Below are 19,861 nucleotides of genomic sequence, written 5' to 3'. Positions count from 1 at the left end.
CCCAGTCCCATCCAACTTGAATTTTATGGTGCAGGGTCAGTGTGCTGCATCTGTTATGCTTTACCTCTAGAACATTGAGTTTGATGATACCATCTCCATCCTTGTCAAATGCATTAAAAGCTCCTGTGTAAAAGAAAACACAGGCCAGAGGCCTGTTACAGGCTCACTCCAACTTCACTACTCAAATTTCTTAAGAGGACCACATGTTTTTAAGAGGATTATCTGCAGGCAGAGCATCACCAATAACCCTTCCTTTGCCATCCTTTTCTAGGTCAAAAGAGGCTTTGGCCTTTGTTCAGCCTGGACAGAGTAGACTGGAAGATTATCTGGCTTCCTATTGCCAGAGCTATCCCGTGGGAGGGGGCTGGAAGTACTCTAGAGAGCAGAAGGGCAGCCCCCACTTACTGAACATGCCCTCCAGCCTGACGAAGCAGCAGATGAAACTGTCGAAGTCAATGTTCATGCGTTTGTCTGCATACCGCATGGTAATGATGTCATAGAGCTGGCTGTTGAGGTGGAATCCTGTGAAGGGGCAGGATAGAGGAGAAAAGTGAAACTGGAATTCTTAGACCCCATTCTATTTCCTCTAACCCTTTAGGCATACTGTCCTCAAAAATGGAAATGAGAAACTTTCCTTTCTGTAGTAGGGTCCTAGTAGCTTAGTCCCCTCTCCCATTCCCACACCCACCAGTTATAGTCCACATGCTTGCCACCCCCTTTCTTCCCAGCACCTGCATCATTGACAGCATTTCTCATCTCATAGCTATTGATGGTGCCAGACTGGTCTGTGTCATAGTGTTTGAAGATTTTCTGGTAATAGAAAATTTGAGGAAGGTCACACACAATCCCTAAATCAACCCTCTTTTTCATTCCCACACTTTACGCTCTCATCACACCTGCCAGGTCTTGATCTTCTTCCATAGATGATGGAATTCTTGCAGGTTCAGCCTCCCAGATCCATCTGTCTGGAGGAGGAAGGTCAGGGCTACTGGCACATAGCAAAATCCCCCTGGACTGGGAGGGTGTGGCTAGGGGACTCTGCAGGGAAGGTAGCCCCATAGGAAGCCTCTACCTGAACTCCCCTACCCCCTGCCCTATCCTGCTATTAACCACTCTACCACCACCACCAATAAAGTTCCTGCAGGCTTCATAACAAGCCTGCCCTCTAAGGATCCTTCATGTTTAGATAGAATTTCAAGCAGGATCTCAAGCTTGAATTAAGAACTGGGGATGTGGCCAGCCACAACCCAGTGTCCGTCCTTCTGATTCTTTTTAGACCAGTATACAGGATGTTCTGAGTCCAAAAAAAACCAAAACAACGCTTTCAGATGTTGAGTCAGGATCTCCTTCCCTGGGCCCAAATTTCGGCCCTCTGCCTGACTAGGCATCCCTGGTTTTCCTGGCTCATGTGGGCAGACACCAAAGGGTTGGGAAGGGTTGACAGGAAGGATACATCCATGAGGGCAATCATGCTACGGCAAGACTCCAGCGTGAACCCTTGTGTCTTCAGATCCTTGTCTGGGGGCATGGAGAAGAATGAGGAACCACTTTCAGACAACTGGACCCCAGCCCCTCCCCCACACCTAGTTTGAGTAGCTCACGCTTGTTCACAACTGTGTTAAGGACATTCTTGAGTTCATCTGCACAGATCTCCATGTCCTGAGGAGAAAAGGAGAAGAGTCCTGGTTCAAGAGTAAAGCAGCTGATAGAGCAGAGACTTTGCAAAATAAATCCCAGCTATTCGCTTTTGTGAAATCCCTGTTTTGATTCTGTTATGGGAAGCTAAGGCTCTTCTGAGGAAGATGGGAACAGACAATGCACCTTTAGCTGTATAGACAGTGGGCAGCTAACACATAGGACAAAGGCCTCTGAGCTCCCCAGTGGATGTGTCAGTCCAAAACTCAAGGACTTGTAGGTTTCTGTCTGCATACATTCATGCCCAAAATCCAAAATGATGTCTGTTTAACAATAATGAAAGAATGGTAATTTGAACAGTCAATCAAGTAGAAAAGCAAGCTCCTGTGGGAGTCTTAGGGTTGGAAGTACTTACATCACCAGCTATCTGCTTGAAAATGCTACGAAATTGCTGCTGTTCCTCACTTTCATAGTCTGTATTGCCAGGCCATGGCTGTAGAAAACAAAGGAAAACTGGTTCACAGGAATCAGGGATGGATGGATGAATTTTGAGGAAAGCTGCTTTTGGGCCAAAGGAGCTGGAGTGCCCAAAACAGCCATAGGTGGCAGCTGGAGCTGGGCACAGGGCTAATGCTCTTCTTAGTTGAACATAGCAAGCTGGAGTGAGAATTATCTAGGCCTTAGCGGCTCTTCACTCCATACCTTGCTAGCCCTGACACCTCCAGCCAAAAGACACACTAGTAATGCTGACATGTAGACAGCCCCACTGATCCCACCCAACCCCCAAGCTAAAGCCTTCTCTACTGTTTTGAGCCCGTATATTTCAATCAAATAGGCCCCAAGCAGGTCAAAATTCTTCCAGCTGCCTCAGTCTCAAAGGATCCCCTCCTCCCCATTCCACTGTGTTGCTGCTCCAGGATAAGAGAACTTGGCTGTGGATTTTTCTAAGGACTTCCGCCCTTTAGCCTCACCTCCACTAAGGCTTATATGGCCACCTCTCCCTACTCCAGTAGAACCCTCCCCTGAGTTGTAGAGGACTCCATTTCTGATATCAGTTCCCCTACCTTTCTACTACTATATCCCCCTCTTGTCAGGAGTTCAAGGACTAAAGACAGAAGTTGTTCGGTCTCAACTCTCAATCTGATTCTGTCTTACTCAGTCTTTTCCTCTACTGTCTGTCATTGTCCTGGCTGGATAATCTCCAGTGGGGAGGCTCAGAATGTAATTCCAGTCCTAGGACTAGTTTCATGTGGCAATAAACCCCAAGACATTCACCCAAATATCATCCCAAATTTTAGGGGAACTTGCTGAGAGAAAAGGTCAGTGGGACAAATCCAAACATTAGATGTTAAAAAGACACCCCCCTGGAAACCCTTCCAGCCCCCATGTCCCCCCAAAGCATAGGAGGACCCCTGTTGTGTTCTGGCGACCCCATTCATGCCACATGCTCAGAAACCTGTGGGGATTTCTCTTGCTTATCAGGGCTTGTTTTGTCTTTGCCCTCCTCTGACTCCTGGTCCACACCCAGCTCCTTGTTGCTGTTTGCTCTGTCTGAAACGAAGATGATGGGCTGGAGAGAGGAGGGAAGTGGGGAGGGGCAGGAAGGAAGCAAGGATTACAGGCTGAGCAGGCACATTTAGGCAACCTCCCCCCGGAGCAGCTTTGTTCAGTGAGAAGAAAAGATCAGGGTCAGGAGCTCCTGAACCTCAGTTCAAGCTCCATCTCTGCCGCCAATAAGCTGTGCGACTAGGGAAAAGTTGCCAGGCCTCTGTGGACCTCAGATCTTCATTTTTTAATACCCACCCCATCTCTCATGGTAGTACAAAGGTGCAACAAGGTAAGTACATGTGAAAATGCTACCAATGTTATAACAGCATGATCTAGGGGAGTGATTTTCAAATATTTTAGACTTTTTTCCCCAAATGGAAATAACTTCAAATTCAATTTCCCCCAGAAGTCCTGTATAAATAAAGTCTTAATAAAAGAATGGAGTTCCAGCTGGCCACAGTAGTGCATGCCTATAATCCCAGCTACTGGAGAGGCTGAGGCAGAAGGATGGTAAGTTTGAAGCCAGCCTCAACAACTTAAAGAAACCCTGTCTCAAAAAGAGCAGGGGGTGTAGCTCAGTGGTACAGCACCCTGAGTTCAATCCCCAGTAAAACACACACACACACACACACACACACACACACAGCTTCTCTGGTTAACGAGGACAGCTCCTTTTCCTCCGTACCCACATCACCATGGTGGCTACTGAGAAACCTCCCATCAACCTCTGGGACTTTGTAGAGTGTAGACTGAAAGAATGATTAATGGTGTGGTCAAGGCATGATCAAAACGCCAACTAGCCCTGTCCCTCACTTAAGAAATACTTTCACTGGCCTGTTTACTCATCTATTAATGGGGATAGTAAAACCTGGGCTTTTCTCCTGACAGGGCTTTTGTGGAGATCAAAAGAGAATGTAAGTTATACTGCATGTAAAATTATACTGCAAAAATATTAAAAATGCTACAAAATGGGGCTGGGGATGTGGCTCAAGCCACATGGCATGCGCGCGGTGCTGGGTTCGATCCTCAGCACCACATACAAATAAAAAATAAAGATGTTGTGTCCACCAAAAACTAAAAAATAAATATTAAAAAAACTCTCTCTCTCTCTCTCTCTCTCTCTCTCTCTCTCTCTCTCTCTCTCTCTCTCTTTAAAAAATGCTACAAAAATATAAGGGATATTTTTAAGATATGCTCATGCAAAAGAATATGTGAAGGGTTGGAGAGCAGCTGCCATGTCATGCCAACATAGGTGGAAGATATTGCACCCACAGGCAAAGTCTGGGAAAGACTCAACTATAGGGTTTGGGGGCTGAGTGCAGAAAACAATAAAGTAAGCAGATTCTCAGAGCAGAAAAGCAACCTGACCCACCTCTGCCCCATTGTCTTTTCATGCTGCTTGTCAAGTGGGCAGGCCTAAAACTACAGTTCCCCCAGCTTCAGCACCCAGCAGGCTCTGAAGGCCCTGGCTTGTTCTTTTAAGAAAGGGGCCTTGTCCAAGCAATTGAAGCTTTCAGAGATCCAAAGACAAGTGGAAGTTATAATCTGAAAAGGGATAAACGCCAGGAGACATGGTGCAGCCATGGAACATCCCTGCCAGAAACATGAATCCAGGCCCAAATAATTTGTGTTTAGACAACACAGACGTTGAGTATAAGAGGCTGGCACCACAGAAGCGAGGGCAAGAAACAGGCCTTAGACGTAGTTTCCAGTTCTAGTTCCCCCACTCATTATGTGTTTATTTGGGGACAAGTCACCTTACTTGTCTGAACCTGTACCCTCACCTGTAAAGGGGGAATAAAAACAGCACCCACTGTTTAAATACTGTTATAAATAAAAAATCAAAAACCTAATTTTAGGGGTTGGGGCTGTAGCTCAGTGGTAGAGGGCTTGCCTTGCATGCATGAGGCCCTGGGTTCGATCCCCAGCACCACATAAAAATGAATAAATAAATAAAAATAAAGATATAAAAGAAACTAATTTTACCACCAGGACAGTGCATGGTGACTGTTGGTTCTGGTCTGGGCCAGTCACTATATTTGGAGAAACCTTGTGATGGACCCACTAGCATCCCCATAAATACCAGCACCAAACCTTGTCTGATGGCCTGTGGTGGGTGGTTCAGGACACAGGTGGAGCCAAACCACTGGACTCCAAAGCTAGCTCTGCCTCTTCCTGGCTGTGTGACCCTGGGAAAATTAGTTTGTCTGTACCTTTTCTTCCCCTCTAAAAATAGGGATAATAATGGTGCCAATCTCATAGGGTGGTTGTAAGGATTGAGTTAATCCATGGAATGCACCCAGCACAGTGTCTCCTCAGCAAGTATCAGCTGTCACTATTACACACTCAAGATCCCAGTAGGGGCACAGGGAAGGAGGGAGAGGAAGAGGCTAGTCTGGTGCATGCATCATAAGAGCATGCACACGCATGCACATACACAACTCTCTACCCACTCACCCCGTTACACCCACCTTGGTTTTTTTCTTTTTCTGCATAAGAAAAGGAAACAGTAAATGCAGAATAAGTGAAAAGCAAGTTGCCAGAATGGCTGGTGGCATTGGGCTTCCCTGCATCCTGATCCATACTTGGGGTAAGGCTCTGGGGTCCAGATATCTGGATTACTTTGTGTCAAAAAGGAAAAATAGGTGAAGGGAGGAGAGAATTCTTTTTCCACATCTATGTATAGAGATGTGGCTGCTCTAGCTTTGTTTTAATAATCCACTGTTGTTGAATATGGTCAGGGGAAGGGACCTTCTGGCTTTTTTTTTTTTTAATGAATTTGGTAGTTGATCATGGTAGCACACACCTATAATCCCAGTGACTCAGGAGGCTGAGGCAGGAGGATTCTGAGTTCAAGGTCAGCCTGTGCAATTTAGTGAAACCCTTTTTCAAAATAAAAAATAAAAAGGACTGGGGATGCAGCTCAGTGATGGAGTGCCCCTGGGTTCAATCTTGGGGTCAGGGGATAAGATTGGTTACTAAAACACTAAAAATGTGACTCACTCAAACTGACTTGTAAATGATTTTGAATGACAGAAAAAAAATCTTTTTAACTTTGGAGAAAACATTTAATGTAGGGAGATTTGAAATCCAAGTTTGGGGCTTCTTTTGTAAAATTAGAAGGTCTAGTGGGCTATACTGGGCCTGGAATTCCCTGTGGTAATAATTAGCTGAGCTAAGAGTGGCTGTTCTCTGCAGCCTCCAGATTGCCATAGTTGCTGCCACTCCAGTTGTCCCTCCATCACTGAAGCCAAGTGATATGTGAGAACTGCAGACAAATATGGCAGTATTAAAGACAACCAAACCCCTACACCTGCTTGTTCTATTTCAGTTAGGTGACATGCCAACTCCCATAAGAATTTGAATGTACAACTTCTAATAAATCCTGTACATTGATTATCAGTGTCTGAAGAATAGTAATAGTACCAAATGCATATTTATTCTAAAACCAAATATCTGTCATGATTCTGAAAATCTGAGCACTAGCATAGGGTCAGAATCCTGACCCTGTATGTCCCGACCAGGAAGACAGTTCAGTGGTCATTTGTCCTCCTATTGGCTCATGTCACACCCACTGAGCACAAGACGACTTTCTAACCAGAGCCCAAAGCCCCAAGGCAGACAGGATTTTCCTCAGTATGGAGATTCTAAGGCACAACAACTCTGTGCTTCTGGTGTAGGGTTCTCAGCCCTGGGGGCCTGCTTCAGCAAGGAGGTGGGGAGACCTAAATCTGGAGTCAGATTCTGGATTTGAGTTCTAGTCCTGCCTGTCAATTATGAGCTCCATGAATGCAAGGAAGTCATTTAACCCTACTGAGCCTCTGCTTCCTTGATTCAAAGGCAGAGATAATAACCTCATCTACTTCTCAGAAAATTTGCAAGGATTAAGTGAGATACCATATAGAAAAGTACCTTACAAGTCATAAAACGTGAATAATAACCTCCATTTGAGTGTCCATGTTGTACCAGACATTTCACACATGATCTTATTGATTTAAACCCCACAAAAGCATTGCCAGGCAATCATTATCATTATCCCCAATTTTCAGAGTAGGAAACTGAGTCATAGGGGTTCTATAATTGTCCAGGTCAGGTCACCCAGGCAATAGATCTGAAGGATCCAGGTTTTGAAACTGGGTCCAGAGGTGGTGCATTTCATTTTCTCTATGCAAGAAATCCATTGTTTTCCAACTTCATAATCCAACATTGGCTGCAGTTCTTGTTGTCATCCTTTCCTATGGCCTTGTTTCCTTCCTCTAATTGTTCAAACAACTCCCCTTTTCCACATTTCCCAGTCCCTGAACTAACTAAATGGCCTTAGGACTATGAGACCCATTACTTCTGGCCATGCCTACTAGAAATTGCTGTAACAATCCCCTCTGCCAATACCCACTCACCCCTCTATCCCAACCTGTTCCCTGCCTGAACTGGGGAAGCTGACCTTCTGACCCTTGTCACACATGAGAGCTAATCCACTCACCACTGGCCGATCCACAGAGATTGTATTTTCGACTTCCCTGTAAGAAACACAAACATGGTTTTCAGTGTCACCAGGAGCAAGCAGGAAGCAGATGGAGGATTTGCTCAGGTCATAAGGCTTCTTGGTGCCAAACTGGGACTAAACTTAAGAGAACTCCTGGAGCTAAACCTCTACCCCAGGAACCAGCCCCATGTAGGCACCATCCCCAATAGCCAAGCCCAACCACATGGCTTCTTGTTGGTATTGTCCAGAGCTCCCTAAAGGCATGACACAGCTACCTCCCCATGGACCTTGCACTTCCAGGGATATAGATCAGAGTATGGCAGGGACTATCAACATATCCATGGTGGGCAAGGATAGGATCGGCCTTACTAGCTTCCCTTGCCACACTAACCTAAAATTTCAATCATCTCCAACATTTCCTATACCTCTTCTTTATTTTGTTTTTATTCCTTTATCAACTCCCAAATCTAGCATACTACAGTATGTGTATATTTTATATATATATTACAAATATATATATATATATATATATATATACATTTGTTATTGTTGTTATTGTTATTTCCTATCCATTGTTTTTTCACACCAGCTGTTAAATTTCATGAAAGTGGGGATTTCTTTCTGTTTAATTCACTTCTCTATCCCTAATGCCTAGAAGACCAGAGACACAGTAGGTACTCAGTAAATATCTGCAAGATGAATGAACCAACAAATGAGGGAGAACTGACATAGGAGTGGGAAAGACATGCAGACTGGCCAATATGTCCCAGGGAACCTTGAATAAAACAATCCAATTGCTTCCTGCCTCCATTATGTGGAATGAGCCATGTAAGCTTTTAGGGATAAGAGGGGAAAGTCAGGTTGTTACTCACTCAGATAGATTCCTCTTTTCAGAGAAGACCCGGAGGATGAATTCCCCCTCCTGATGGGGCTCATAGGTGGAGGGCACAATGACATACTCGCTGGGAGGCAGTCGGAAGCGCTGGGACACCTCCCGCATGTTAATGTAGGTTTTGCTCCTGGCCTTGGAGGCGTTATAGAGGAAGAAGTCCTTCTGCAGGTGCTGCTTGTTCCCATGCATCTGGGGGACAGAAGAGCCTGTGGAACCTGAGCCTCTTGGGAGGGCTGTCTTATCTGGTTCACAGTTCACTCCAGAGGTCCCTTCCCAACTCTGTGGTCACCCATTCACAGTCTCCCCCTACCTACTTCCAATTCCCAAGGCCACAAATAGCTCAACATCACTGGAGCTCCCTACCTCACTTCCTCTTCCTTTTTTGTGGCGATTCAGAAGTGAAGGTCAAGTCTATTGTTCCCACACACAGGGACACTTACCAGAACTGCTGCTTGTCTGCTCCGAATCCCCTCAGGCTGGGAAGGACCCCAAAGAAGCAGAGGGGCCTTGGCTGGGTTCTGAGGGAGGTGATTCCTCCATCCAACCCCTCAGAACATGTCTGTGTGACTCTGCTTGTGGTGTGTAGTTGCGTGGGTATGAGTATGTGAAGGTGTATGGTAAGAGGGAGAAAGTGCACATCTTGGGGGTGCAGTATCCTGAAGCACTTTCTCTGCAGATGAAATAATGTAGGCAGGGCCCTCTCCTATCATAGTTCTGCCCACAAACCCCACCAGGAAGCGTCTCGGTGAGCCACAGACAGACTCAGGACCCCCAGGGAATGCTGCACACAACTGCTGGCGCTGCCACTGCTATACCTCTTTGGGAACCTTGAGGAGAAACAGGAAAAAAAAGACGACATATCAGATCTGAATGAGGATAAATAGTTGGCAGAAGGGAAGGCAGGCAATGACAGAAATGCAGAATATGACTCCTCGTGAAGCAGGCCAGCCTGTCAGACCCAGCTCCTCTCTACAGCACCCCCTGGAATTTCCTGCTTGTTAACAAACACAAGTGAGCTTGATAACAGGAGTTCTGGGGTTCACTCCATATTAGGGAAGCTAGAGGACCCTTTTGTCCCCCAAATCCTTCTTGTTACAAAGGTGTTTCCTGGACTGGAGCTGGTCAGGGATTGCATACCTCGTAGATGGCGAAGCCAATGGTGAAGAGATTGGCCCCCAGTTTCCGGTCCTTCCGCCTGTTCTTCTGCATCAGGGCCACCAGGAAGCTGCAGATCACTTCAGAGTCATCAGGGTCATCGTCCTCCTCCAGGAGCTTCAGGCGGTACTGTGGGTTGGTCCAGAAAGTGTCTATGTCCCCCAGAAAAGAAATGTATATTCAGATCTGCCTCTTAGAGAAAGGGCAGGAGGAAAAATGAGACAGACACCTTATTCATCTGTATCCACCATGTGACAATAAATTTAAGGTGCCAACTGGATTAAAGAACATCTAGAGAATTGGTAAAACATTATTTCTGAGTGTGTCTGTGAGTGTTAACAGAAGGAATTGGCTGTGTGTTGGTAGACTAAGTGGGGTGGGCACCCTCTGATCAGCTGGGGGCCCAGATAGGACAAGAATATGGCAAGAAAAGAATTCTCTCTCCCTCTCTCTAGTTAGGATACTCTCCTGTCCTTAGACATCATAATTCCAGGCTCTCTGACCTTTGGGCTCCAAGACTTATACCAGTATCATCACCACTCCCCCTGTCAGTTCCTTTCTTTGACCTTGGACAGAAAATTATACCACCAACTTCCCTGCTTCTCGGGCCTTCCAACTTGGACTGGACCACACTTACTGGCATCCAAGGGTCTCCAGCTTGCATATGGCATGTTGTGGGACTTCTCAGCTTTTATTATCATGTAAGCCAATTCCCCTAATAAATCCTCTGTCTATCCATCCATCCATCTATCACCTCTTCTAGTGGTTCTTTTTCTCCAGAGGACCCTAATATGCCCTGCATCTAGGTGCTTAATAAATATTTGTTGAAAACATGATTTAAGTATTTGTCTAAATATTTGGTGGGTGGAGTCTCTACTTTTATCAGATGGAACCACACTGATTGGATGTGTAGTTTCTCTTTTTCTCTGAACTCTGATTTTCAGCCTTTGCTCATGGCTTTGCTTTCCTTACCTGCACCACAAATGTTGTTTAACCCTGGGATCTAGTTCTAGACCTCTCCTCTCATCTCCTGTCTTCCTAGGTAATCTCCCCCAATTCCACTTTTTAATTGTTCCCTCTATACTGATGGCACCTGAGCCAGTCTCTCTTCTGACTCTCTTCTTTCCATCCTTTTCTCTCTCCCTTCCTTCCTCAAACATTTAAGAGTTCTTATCATGTAATTATCTAATAAAATTTAATTAATTATTTATTTTTGTGGCACTGGGGATTGAACCCAGGCAGGGCCTTGGGTACGTAAGGCAAGCACTCTACCAACTGAACTATATCCCTAGCCCAATAGAAATCTTCATCTGAATATTGGATAGGGACCTCAAACTTTCCATGTCCCAAACTAAAGTCCTCTTCTCATAACCTCACAACCAATCCATCTAAAACAAACAACATGCTGATATTTTTTCCCCCTCAGTGTGTTTTCTATTGTCTTATGTTGCAATGTTGACGTCATATGCTCAGGTCCCTACACTGGGAAACAACCAACCAATCTACCTTTCTTTCTCTTTCTTTTTTCCCCCCTTTTTACTGGGATTGAACTCAGGGGCTCTTAACCACTGAGACACATCCCCAACCTCTTTTCTATATTTTATTTAGAGACAGGGTCTCGCTGAATTGCTTAGGGCTTCACTAAGTTACCAAGGCTGGCTTTGAATTTGTGATCCTCCTGCCTCAGCCTCTTGAGTTTCTGGGATTACAGGTGAGTGCACCATGCCCAGCACCCTTTTTCTTTACAGTACTGGGGAATCAAACCCAGGGCCTCACATGCTAGGTAAGGGCTCTATCACTGAGCTATACTCCCAAACCTGCTCTGGACATCTTGACATCATTTTTCATTCTTCCCTCCCTAAATTACCTAATATACATTCCCCTAAATCTGCCTTCTCCCCTCCATCTCTGCAGCTACTGACTTGGTTCCAGGCCTTAAGTTAGTAGCTACTGTGGTTGTTCTGACTTTGAACAACCACAGTAGCTACTAACTTTGTTCTCCACTAGTATCCTCAACATGACCAACACAGTATTGTTCTGACAGTTTCCTGCTTAAATGTTATTACCAGCTCCCTTGCAAACTCCACAGCATGGCAGTTTCCTTCTCAGTAATATAAACAGGATTTCATAAGATAATAGACGTCTGGAGCTTTGCAGAGACTCAGAAAATAATCACTGATATGATTCTACCTGGAACTTGTTCTGCTTGTACCCTTCCCCCATCAAGAGTATCTCCCACCTGGAAAGTTGCGGCAGCCTCCAGCAGAGCAGCCCCTCACCCAACGGCCCTCATTCACGGACACTGTCCAGGTCTGAAGCTTGTCAGACTCCAGGGCATCAGCTGTGAGGTTGCAAATCTCCAGCTTTGTAAAATGGTAGATGAAATCCTCATATGACATCCTGATGGGTTGAAAGAAGAGATATCCATATAAGAATAGGTCAGAAGAGGCTGGGAATGGGAAGACTCCAGGCTGACACAGGACAATAAATTAATTCAGAGGAACTTGATCAATGTCCCAGAGAAGCCTGCCTTTTCTTTTTAGGGTACAATGTCAGTTTTAATGCGTCTACCCCAAATTAGTAATGACTCAAACTCATGTATGCTTGATGGAGGAGTTAGATGAAATATTAGTTATCTAAAAGCTTGTCATGTCCCATGTGTCCCTCTACAGCATACCAGGCAGAGTACCAGGCCCAGGGGAAAGAGAACCTTTGGAAAAGGATGAAAAATTAAGCAAACAATTTTAAGAGTGACAAGCCTTACAAATAAATGAATCTCAGTCCTGGATGAACTAAGAGAACCCTGAAGAAAGTTCCCTTTAAGCTGAGACATGAAGGCTGAGTAGAGATGATCTGCGTGAGGGTGAGGGTAGCATTAGGGATCAGGGCAAGTAGAGCTTCCCAGGCTCAGAGGAGAGTGATGTTAAAGCCAAGGAACAAGTGTGGCTGGAACAAGATCTGCATTATGCTGCCCTGGTCCTGGACTCAGTCATCACTGTGACCTGACTGTGGTTACTGTGACCAGAACCTCATTGTTGCTGGCCCTCTAGCTGAAGGAAGAGAACAGAGCCCCAATCACCCAAGAACTGAAATCCGACAGCATCCGACTGCCTAGGGACTGAGGTCTGATATTTGACCTTCCTTCCCTGTCCCTTACCCCTTCTGGGTCCTCTGGGTCCTGGACTCACCAGAACTCTCCATCCTCAGTGACCTGGTGCTGCAGACGGGCCTTCTCATCTTTGTCCACAAAGCTCCAATCCTTCCAACTGGTGGAGAAATGGAGGGATTGTAGAAGGAGAAAGAAGGGAAAGGCCTGAGGTGTGTTGGGACAGGAGATATCAGAGAAACAGAAAGTTGAAGTAGCACCTATCTCCAAATTGTAGCCAATGTGAGCCATGAAAATGCTGGTCTGACCTGTCACCCCCAGTGAAAAACTATAATTTCTTCCTGCTATCTTCAAGATGAAGACCAAACTCTTTAAAGAGTATATGAACTGTAGCCTTCTCTAGCTGAATATTTTTTCACACTTTAAAGATAAGAGCTAAACTCTTGGGGGGTGGGGGGGCTAGGGCTATAGCTCAGTGGAAAAGCACTTGCCTAGCATATGTGAAACAGTGGATTTGATCCTTAGTATCACATAAAAATAAAATAATTAATCTGTCAAAAAAAAAAAAAAAAGAGCTGGACTCTGCAAATAGACAAACTGAGATTCTCCTTTAATAACAGACCTAGCTGTATAACCTTGGGCAAGTCATTTAACTCTCATCAGGTTCTGTTTCCTCAACTGCCAAAGGGAAATGATTACATTATCATCTCACAGGCTGAGTAGATGAAATCATGCAATGCTGTATAAGAAACCGAGCTACTAAGAAAAAGACCAAGCATGGAAATATCTTTTTTTTCCCCTCTCCTGTCAGGAAAACATCCTAGTATCGTGTTTCTGAGACTGGGAAGTTTTTTACAGACTCTCACTGCAAGTGGGAGGAAAAAAATAAAAAAGCACATTTGTGTTTTAGGCTTACTGAGAAGAATTAAGCTAAATTGGGTTCTGGAAATGCTTAGAGTCCAAAATAAATGAAGGAGAAATGGAGATTCCTGAGGTCAGAAGAAAGGACATGGGCTGGAGGAGTCTCCTTGAGTGACCAAGGGCTGGGCCCCCCCTTGCCAGCAATGGAGAGATCAGCAGGAAGTGAATGAAGTCTGGACATCAAACTGAGGCTGAAAAGCACAGGCCAGTGGAGTAGACAACGATGGGGTATCGAGGGCCTTTCCAGAGTAGAGAGCCCCATTCATAATCACTCCCTCCAAGCATGTCTACATTTCCCATCCAACCCAAACTAGCCAAGGGCTCCCTCTTTGTGATCCTTACCACAGCAATGGTCTCAATTTATTAGTGCATGTCTGTCTGTTTTTTGGATGGGCAAGGCCTGTGTTTCTGTGTTCATTTCTACATCCTCAGACAGTATCACGGGGCCTGGCAGATATTACCAAGGAGTGAGGATTTGTCACATGGACAAATAAAGCAATGCATGTGAATGTGTATAGGAGAAAGGAAGAACATAAAGTCAACAACTTATCACAGACTATCAAGAGAGGCTGCCTGCTCACAGAATATCTCCAGTGCCTACATCTGTGCCTCCTATTTATAGTTGGTGTTCAACAAACATTTGCTAAAGGAATGAATAACTGAAATAAACAGTTAATTGCAGTACAATGGGATAAAAGGTGTTAGGTTCATAAGCACAGGGCCCCACAGGACCTGGGTTTGGTTCTTAGCTACTGAGTCCTGCTATCACCTCCTAGGAATAAAAAGAGAACTCAAGAGGCCACCTGCCATTCAGCAGAGACAACCCTGAACCAGTGATTGAGTGGGACTGTAGAGGTGTTGTAAATGTTCTGTATCCTTCACATAATAACTTTTCCATATTTTCTATTTTTGATGCCCCTCCCTAGTTTATTCCTTTAAGTGATAAAAAGTAAAATTCTTTCAGAGGGGATTGTGTACCTTGTATGGTGACAAAAAGGGAGGGGGGAAAAGTTTCAGCACTAGGTAAGCATGTTCCAGAAACTGTCACATTTACTTCTTATAACATCCACAAGTGTTTCTTGTTTCCATTTTACAGATAGGACAAAGAGACAAGAAGGGAAATCACTTATCCAGTCCATATCCCCGACTTAAGACTCCGTTCCTGCCTGGGCCTGGCCCAAGCTTTCTGGAAGCCTTCCTTTCCAGTCTACTGACCATCAGCAACTTCTCTGTGTCCCTGGCATCCCTGCTTTACTCCCAGTCCTTCCCTGAAGCCCACATCTGCACCTTCTTCTCTGAATGATGGTCATTGGTTTTGAGGGTGATATTACACCCAGCAATCATAGTACTCTCATGGCTCAGTTCCCAGTCCAGCCTTCCCCAGACCCTGTTGCCGTCTTCCATGGGTCCCCTCACTTACCCATCACTCCAAGAGCCATTCCACTCTACCTGGCCCCAGGGGTTCCGCAGCCGCACCAGCTTCACTTTCTCACCTTTGAACAGGGCCTTGAGCAAAGTGAAAAAGTTCTCATGCTGTGGAGCCTATCTAGAAAGGGGAGCATCTGTCCTTCCCTGAGGGCTGGGATAGGGATGGAGAGATAATCTGTTCTGGGACTGTCCTGCCTGTGAAATGTTAGGGTGAGGGGTCAAAACCTTAGGACTGAGTCAGAAGGAGTTAGGGCCTGACTGTTGTCTTACCATCTTCTAAGAAGTGACTTTCCTAGAGAACATCCTAGGCCATTATGAGCTTCAGAGGAGGAACAAACATTAGGGTTCTGCATTAGCTTATACACATTAGGTATCTGTGTGACTTTTAAAAAAGCCACCTACTGCCTGAGGAACTACAGACAAATGCCCCCTCCAGTTAGACCATTTATTAAAAGGTGCCTGTCCTCCAGGTGGCTCCCATGGGCTGAAACAGACAAGAGCCCCTCTCTATCCATCCCTCTGTCTGAGCACAATCTGTCCATCTGTGTGCAATGGGCCTGACAAGGTTTCTATCTGTGACATACCAGGAAAATCCAGAATTCCCAGAAGGAACAAAACATTCTAACTGTATGAACATTAGAGAACAAAAAACACAACAGGAGACTACCTTTGTAGAACCAAAGCATTAGTTCTATTTGTTCCTTGGAAATTTTGGGAAAATTATCATCTTTAACATTAAAAGAAAAGATAAACTGAGCACCATCTGAGGCAAGGTCCCCCTCTACCAGTTCTCAAAAGCCTCCCCACTCCCAGGTGCTTTGCTTGTACCTTGAGTGGAATTCCCTGATTTGGGGCAAGCTCTGTGGATAGGGAAGGGGCACAGAAAGCTAAATTCTAACTTTAGGAGGTCAGTTCAAGTAGGTCCCCATACCCCACAGAGCCCCAGCTGTCTCACCTCCTCCAGCCCAGTGACGGAATAGGCATGACCCTTGACCAGCCCGCAGGCCATTCTTGTCTCATACTGAACAGGAACAATTGTCTGTGGAGCAATAACCAGGCAGCCTGTTAGGAGTTAGGGGAGCAGAAGTTCTGCTGCCTGGAGAGTAAGTTCATATAAGTCCATTTTCTGGTTTCTGTGAGGACAAGAATTACTTTACTCCCTGAAAGTATGCCTCATGACCAGGAGCAGGAGCCCCACTTGCCCTTTAAGAGCATCAAAAAGACAGCCCCAGAGCAGCTGGTCACTCTGAGAAGGTTCTGCCTGGACTACCAAATAACAAGGTAGACATTGGGATGCAAGGTGGGTGACAGCATTTCTGTTCCTCCTTTATGGCCCCCTTAGGATTCTTCAAAGGAAGAAGGTGGAAATCTGGGGTTGTCCTGGATTTGGGGTTCCTCCTTCCCCTGAGCCCATCCAAGATTGACTATTCCTAGAAAAGGGGCTCAATGAAACATATGGGTCTAAGCTTTTCTCTTTACATCCCCTCATCTCCTTCACACCACCTAGAAGATGATATTCAAGAAATCAAAAGTCACAGCATCCAGGGATAGATTTCTTAGGAGATCCCTGCTCAGAAACGGATGTGCTTAAGAGTGCAGGGATAGCTGTTCCATGTGCAGAAATATTTGAGTTGTAGCCACAAAGAACCTTGGCAGAAAGGTCGGACTGCCAAGGCCCAATGAATGCTAGATAGACTGCCTAGGTGTCAGCAGGCTTGGAAGCACAACAGATTTAAGGGGAGATTCCTGGACCCATATTGGGCTTAGTAAATATAATAGCTGCATATTGGGATATTGTGCTTGAGTAAAAAAGTGATAGGAGAATACTTATTGGCATATTAAGAATATAAAAACTAATGAAAAAGCAGGCTACAAAGAAGTATAAAAATATGACAAGATTTTTAAAACAAAAATGTAGATTATATGCATAGAAGAATCCCAGAAGGACATTTATCAAATGTTAAGAATGATTATTTTTAAATGGGGAAAATATAGGTTGAATTTTCCTCTATACTTTTCTGTATGACTCAGTCTTCTTCCTTGAACATGTAGAACTTCTGAAAGTATTAGAATGTAAGGCCTATGAGGAGGGAGACTTTGATTTCTTCACTAGATTATTAAACAAAGGGGAGAAAATTTGCTTCATTTGCAGTGGTTGCGAAGGAGAGTCTGACAGCAGCAGGGGAGGGTCATGCAGCTTGCGGGTTGGTCTATTTTGATAGTGGGAGTCATACACACCCGTGTAGGTCTGTCATCTGAGCCTCTGGGGTCGAGGTCTGAGTCCCTGAGCAGCGAATTATCCATATTCCTCACCATCCGTGCAATCAACTCCCCCATGTTCAGACCAGAAGGAGAGGTTCCATAGGTCATGTTTGTGCCATCCTGAGGCCCGCCAAGAGTGTGGGGGACAACCCAGGAGAGGGGAGAGAACAAACAAAGGAGGGTGGAAAGGGAAGGATATAGAAATAAGGGAGGGGACAGACAAAGGAAAAGAGGAGAGATCAACAGAGCATGAATAGAGAAAAGATGGAGAAAAGTGATACAGAAAGCAAATGTTCATCTAATTTAGCCAACTTGCCTTCTAAGCCTTTCTATCTATTGGGAATGTTAGGCAAGAAGGGAGCAGGAATTAATTTGGGCCCCTTCCTCTGAAATGGAAACTACCAAGACCACATTGAATAGCCCTCAGGGAAGGTGTCTCTCCTGAAACTCAGGAGCCCTGGGCATGATCTGCCATCTCCTTACCGTTGGTTCCTGTATCTATCCATTCATACCACCTTCTTGCACTGAGAGGCTGATCTTGCAGATAAAAACACAAAGCCCATGTTGCAAGCAGGCATTGTGGTCAAGGCCAAATGACTAGGAGGCTTTCTTAAGGAAATGACTGGTGGGCCCAGGCCCATAGTCAAGGATGAGGCCAACTTATGGGGCAAGCTTGCACTGAGCAATTCAGACAAGAGAGGCCTCCACAACATAGGCCTCTAGACCTATTTCTACCTAAATTTCAGGGTTTAAAATGTTCTTGCCCAATTTCTTTATTGAAATTTTTCAGGAATAACACTCTTTAAAAATTCCTCACTTTCAAAGTCAAGAATCTGCTTCTGATTCTGAAAACTTTCATTATGTCTCAGATGGAAGCTTGATATTGCCATTAACTGAGTGAAAAGCTTCCCTGGCCTGCAACCCACACCACAGACTTACATCAATGGAGCAGCCCATGAGGGAACCTCTCTCAATGGCTTTCCTCATAATCTTGTACATGTCTCTGGGAGCATCCTTGATCTCAAAAAACTCTGTCACCCCTCCTGTGAAGTCCTCCATGGCTTCTGTGGTGTTCCCACCTTTCAGGGCTTCATAGGAACCATGCAGCCTTGAAGAAAGGACAAAGACCAGCCTGGAGTCACAGAGTTCCAAGAAATATGACCAGGTCCCTTTGCCCCCAGAACTTTACTCTTAAAATCCTGTAATATTCTCTCATTTCCCAATAGTTCTATGAACTAATGAAACAATATGACTGTCTTTCTTCACAACAAAGCTGAACTCAAGAGGACACAAAGAGCACTGGCTGTGGAACCCAGCTATTCTATATGCTGAACCTTGAGGTAGGGCTGAGTTAAAGCCAATAGCAGTGGGAGTGGAGCTTCTAAGTTGAGAGACAGTGTGGTGTTATTATGAATATGCTACAAGCCCATCTATGAGTTCATAAGATGGAGACAAGTAAAATTGTAGGGTCTGAGCTCTAGAGATACAATGCTCTGACCAATGACTTTCAACACCATCAGGAAGGTAGAATTAAAAGAGTACACTATGGAAAGCTAAAGCTAAAGGTTTCTTACACAAATCTTCATTTCACCCCTTTTTTTTTTTCCTTGGTGATGCTGGGGATCAAACCCAGGGCCTTGTGCATATGAGGCAAGCACTCTACCAAGTGGGCTATATCCCCAGCCCACTCATCTCTTCTCTTAAACTTAGTATTCTTGGAGATGTCACAGCTGAATTCCCACAATACATATGAACATAAACATATGCATCCTGCTGTGACACTTGGGTTCCCTCGCCTCTCATCTGTCTTACATTCTATAGTATTGCCTTACTTAGCATATGCCTTCTCCAGGAGAGCACTCCAGAACTCATTGCGGTGGTTGGATTTGGTGAAAACCAGTTGATTGTTGTACGTTGGGAGACAGTCATCAATAACCACATCCACCCAGTCTCCATAGCGCCAGAACTGCACAGAAACATGAAGCACAGGGTCATATACTCAGATTACCATTAGGACATATGCTTGTTCATCCCATTTTGAGTTTGTGGTGTGTATATCTATTTCTAGTTGTACTGTGACCTTCTTGAGGGCAGGAAGTGAGTTATAGACCACTTAATCTCTTCCACAGAGTACAGCCCAATACTGGGTACAGTAGGTACTCAATGTCATGTTAGGATTTGAGATTTTCATTCCCCAGCCTAAGAGGTCTAGAGCTGCAGCTGAATATGCATATTTTTAGGTGTCCCAGATGATTCTCAATATGTAGCCAAGATTGAGAACTCCTGTGATCAGGGAAGGCGTTGTACTGATACTGATTTATGCATTCCTGGCACACACCCCACCATGCTTTTGGTGGTATTGAGGATTGAATCCAGTGTCATTAAGCTATATCCCCAGCCCTTTTTATTTTTTGTCTTGAGTTTGAGACAG

General features: G+C 45.0%; 1 protein-coding gene across 4 annotated transcripts in view; it reads right to left on the bottom strand.

Moving 5' to 3' along the window:
- Positions 1–19,861, bottom strand: part of Capn3 (calpain 3) — a 43,307-nt gene that overhangs the window by 1,011 nt on the left and 22,435 nt on the right. The window contains exons 4-23 of one of the 4 annotated variants that reach the window (XM_026392812.2): positions 19,263–19,396; positions 18,370–18,538; positions 17,407–17,550; positions 16,124–16,207; positions 15,161–15,246; positions 12,902–12,979; positions 11,953–12,113; positions 9,696–9,865; positions 9,374–9,385; positions 8,539–8,747; positions 7,664–7,700; positions 5,655–5,672; positions 3,092–3,205; positions 2,051–2,128; positions 1,602–1,659; positions 1,454–1,518; positions 897–965; positions 732–810; positions 406–522; positions 65–123 (exon numbers count right to left, since the gene is read on the bottom strand). In XM_026392812.2, the coding sequence (XP_026248597.2) occupies positions 65–123; positions 406–522; positions 732–810; positions 897–965; positions 1,454–1,518; positions 1,602–1,659; positions 2,051–2,128; positions 3,092–3,205; positions 5,655–5,672; positions 7,664–7,700; positions 8,539–8,747; positions 9,374–9,385; positions 9,696–9,865; positions 11,953–12,113; positions 12,902–12,979; positions 15,161–15,246; positions 16,124–16,207; positions 17,407–17,550; positions 18,370–18,538; positions 19,263–19,396 (1,941 nt within the window). The remainder of the gene's footprint in view (positions 1–64; positions 124–405; positions 523–731; positions 811–896; positions 966–1,453; positions 1,519–1,601; positions 1,660–2,050; positions 2,129–3,091; positions 3,206–5,654; positions 5,673–7,663; positions 7,701–8,538; positions 8,748–9,373; positions 9,386–9,695; positions 9,866–11,952; positions 12,114–12,901; positions 12,980–15,160; positions 15,247–16,123; positions 16,208–17,406; positions 17,551–18,369; positions 18,539–19,262; positions 19,397–19,861) is intronic. The other 3 variants (XM_077799459.1, XM_026392818.2, XM_077799460.1) reach the window with 3 other exon arrangements.

The sequence above is a fragment of the Urocitellus parryii genome, chromosome 6, assembly GCF_045843805.1.
Source record: "Urocitellus parryii isolate mUroPar1 chromosome 6, mUroPar1.hap1, whole genome shotgun sequence".
NCBI lineage: Eukaryota > Metazoa > Chordata > Mammalia > Rodentia > Sciuridae > Urocitellus > Urocitellus parryii.
The sequence above is the reverse complement of the archived record's forward strand: the minus strand, read 5'-3'. Positions and strand labels throughout refer to the sequence as shown.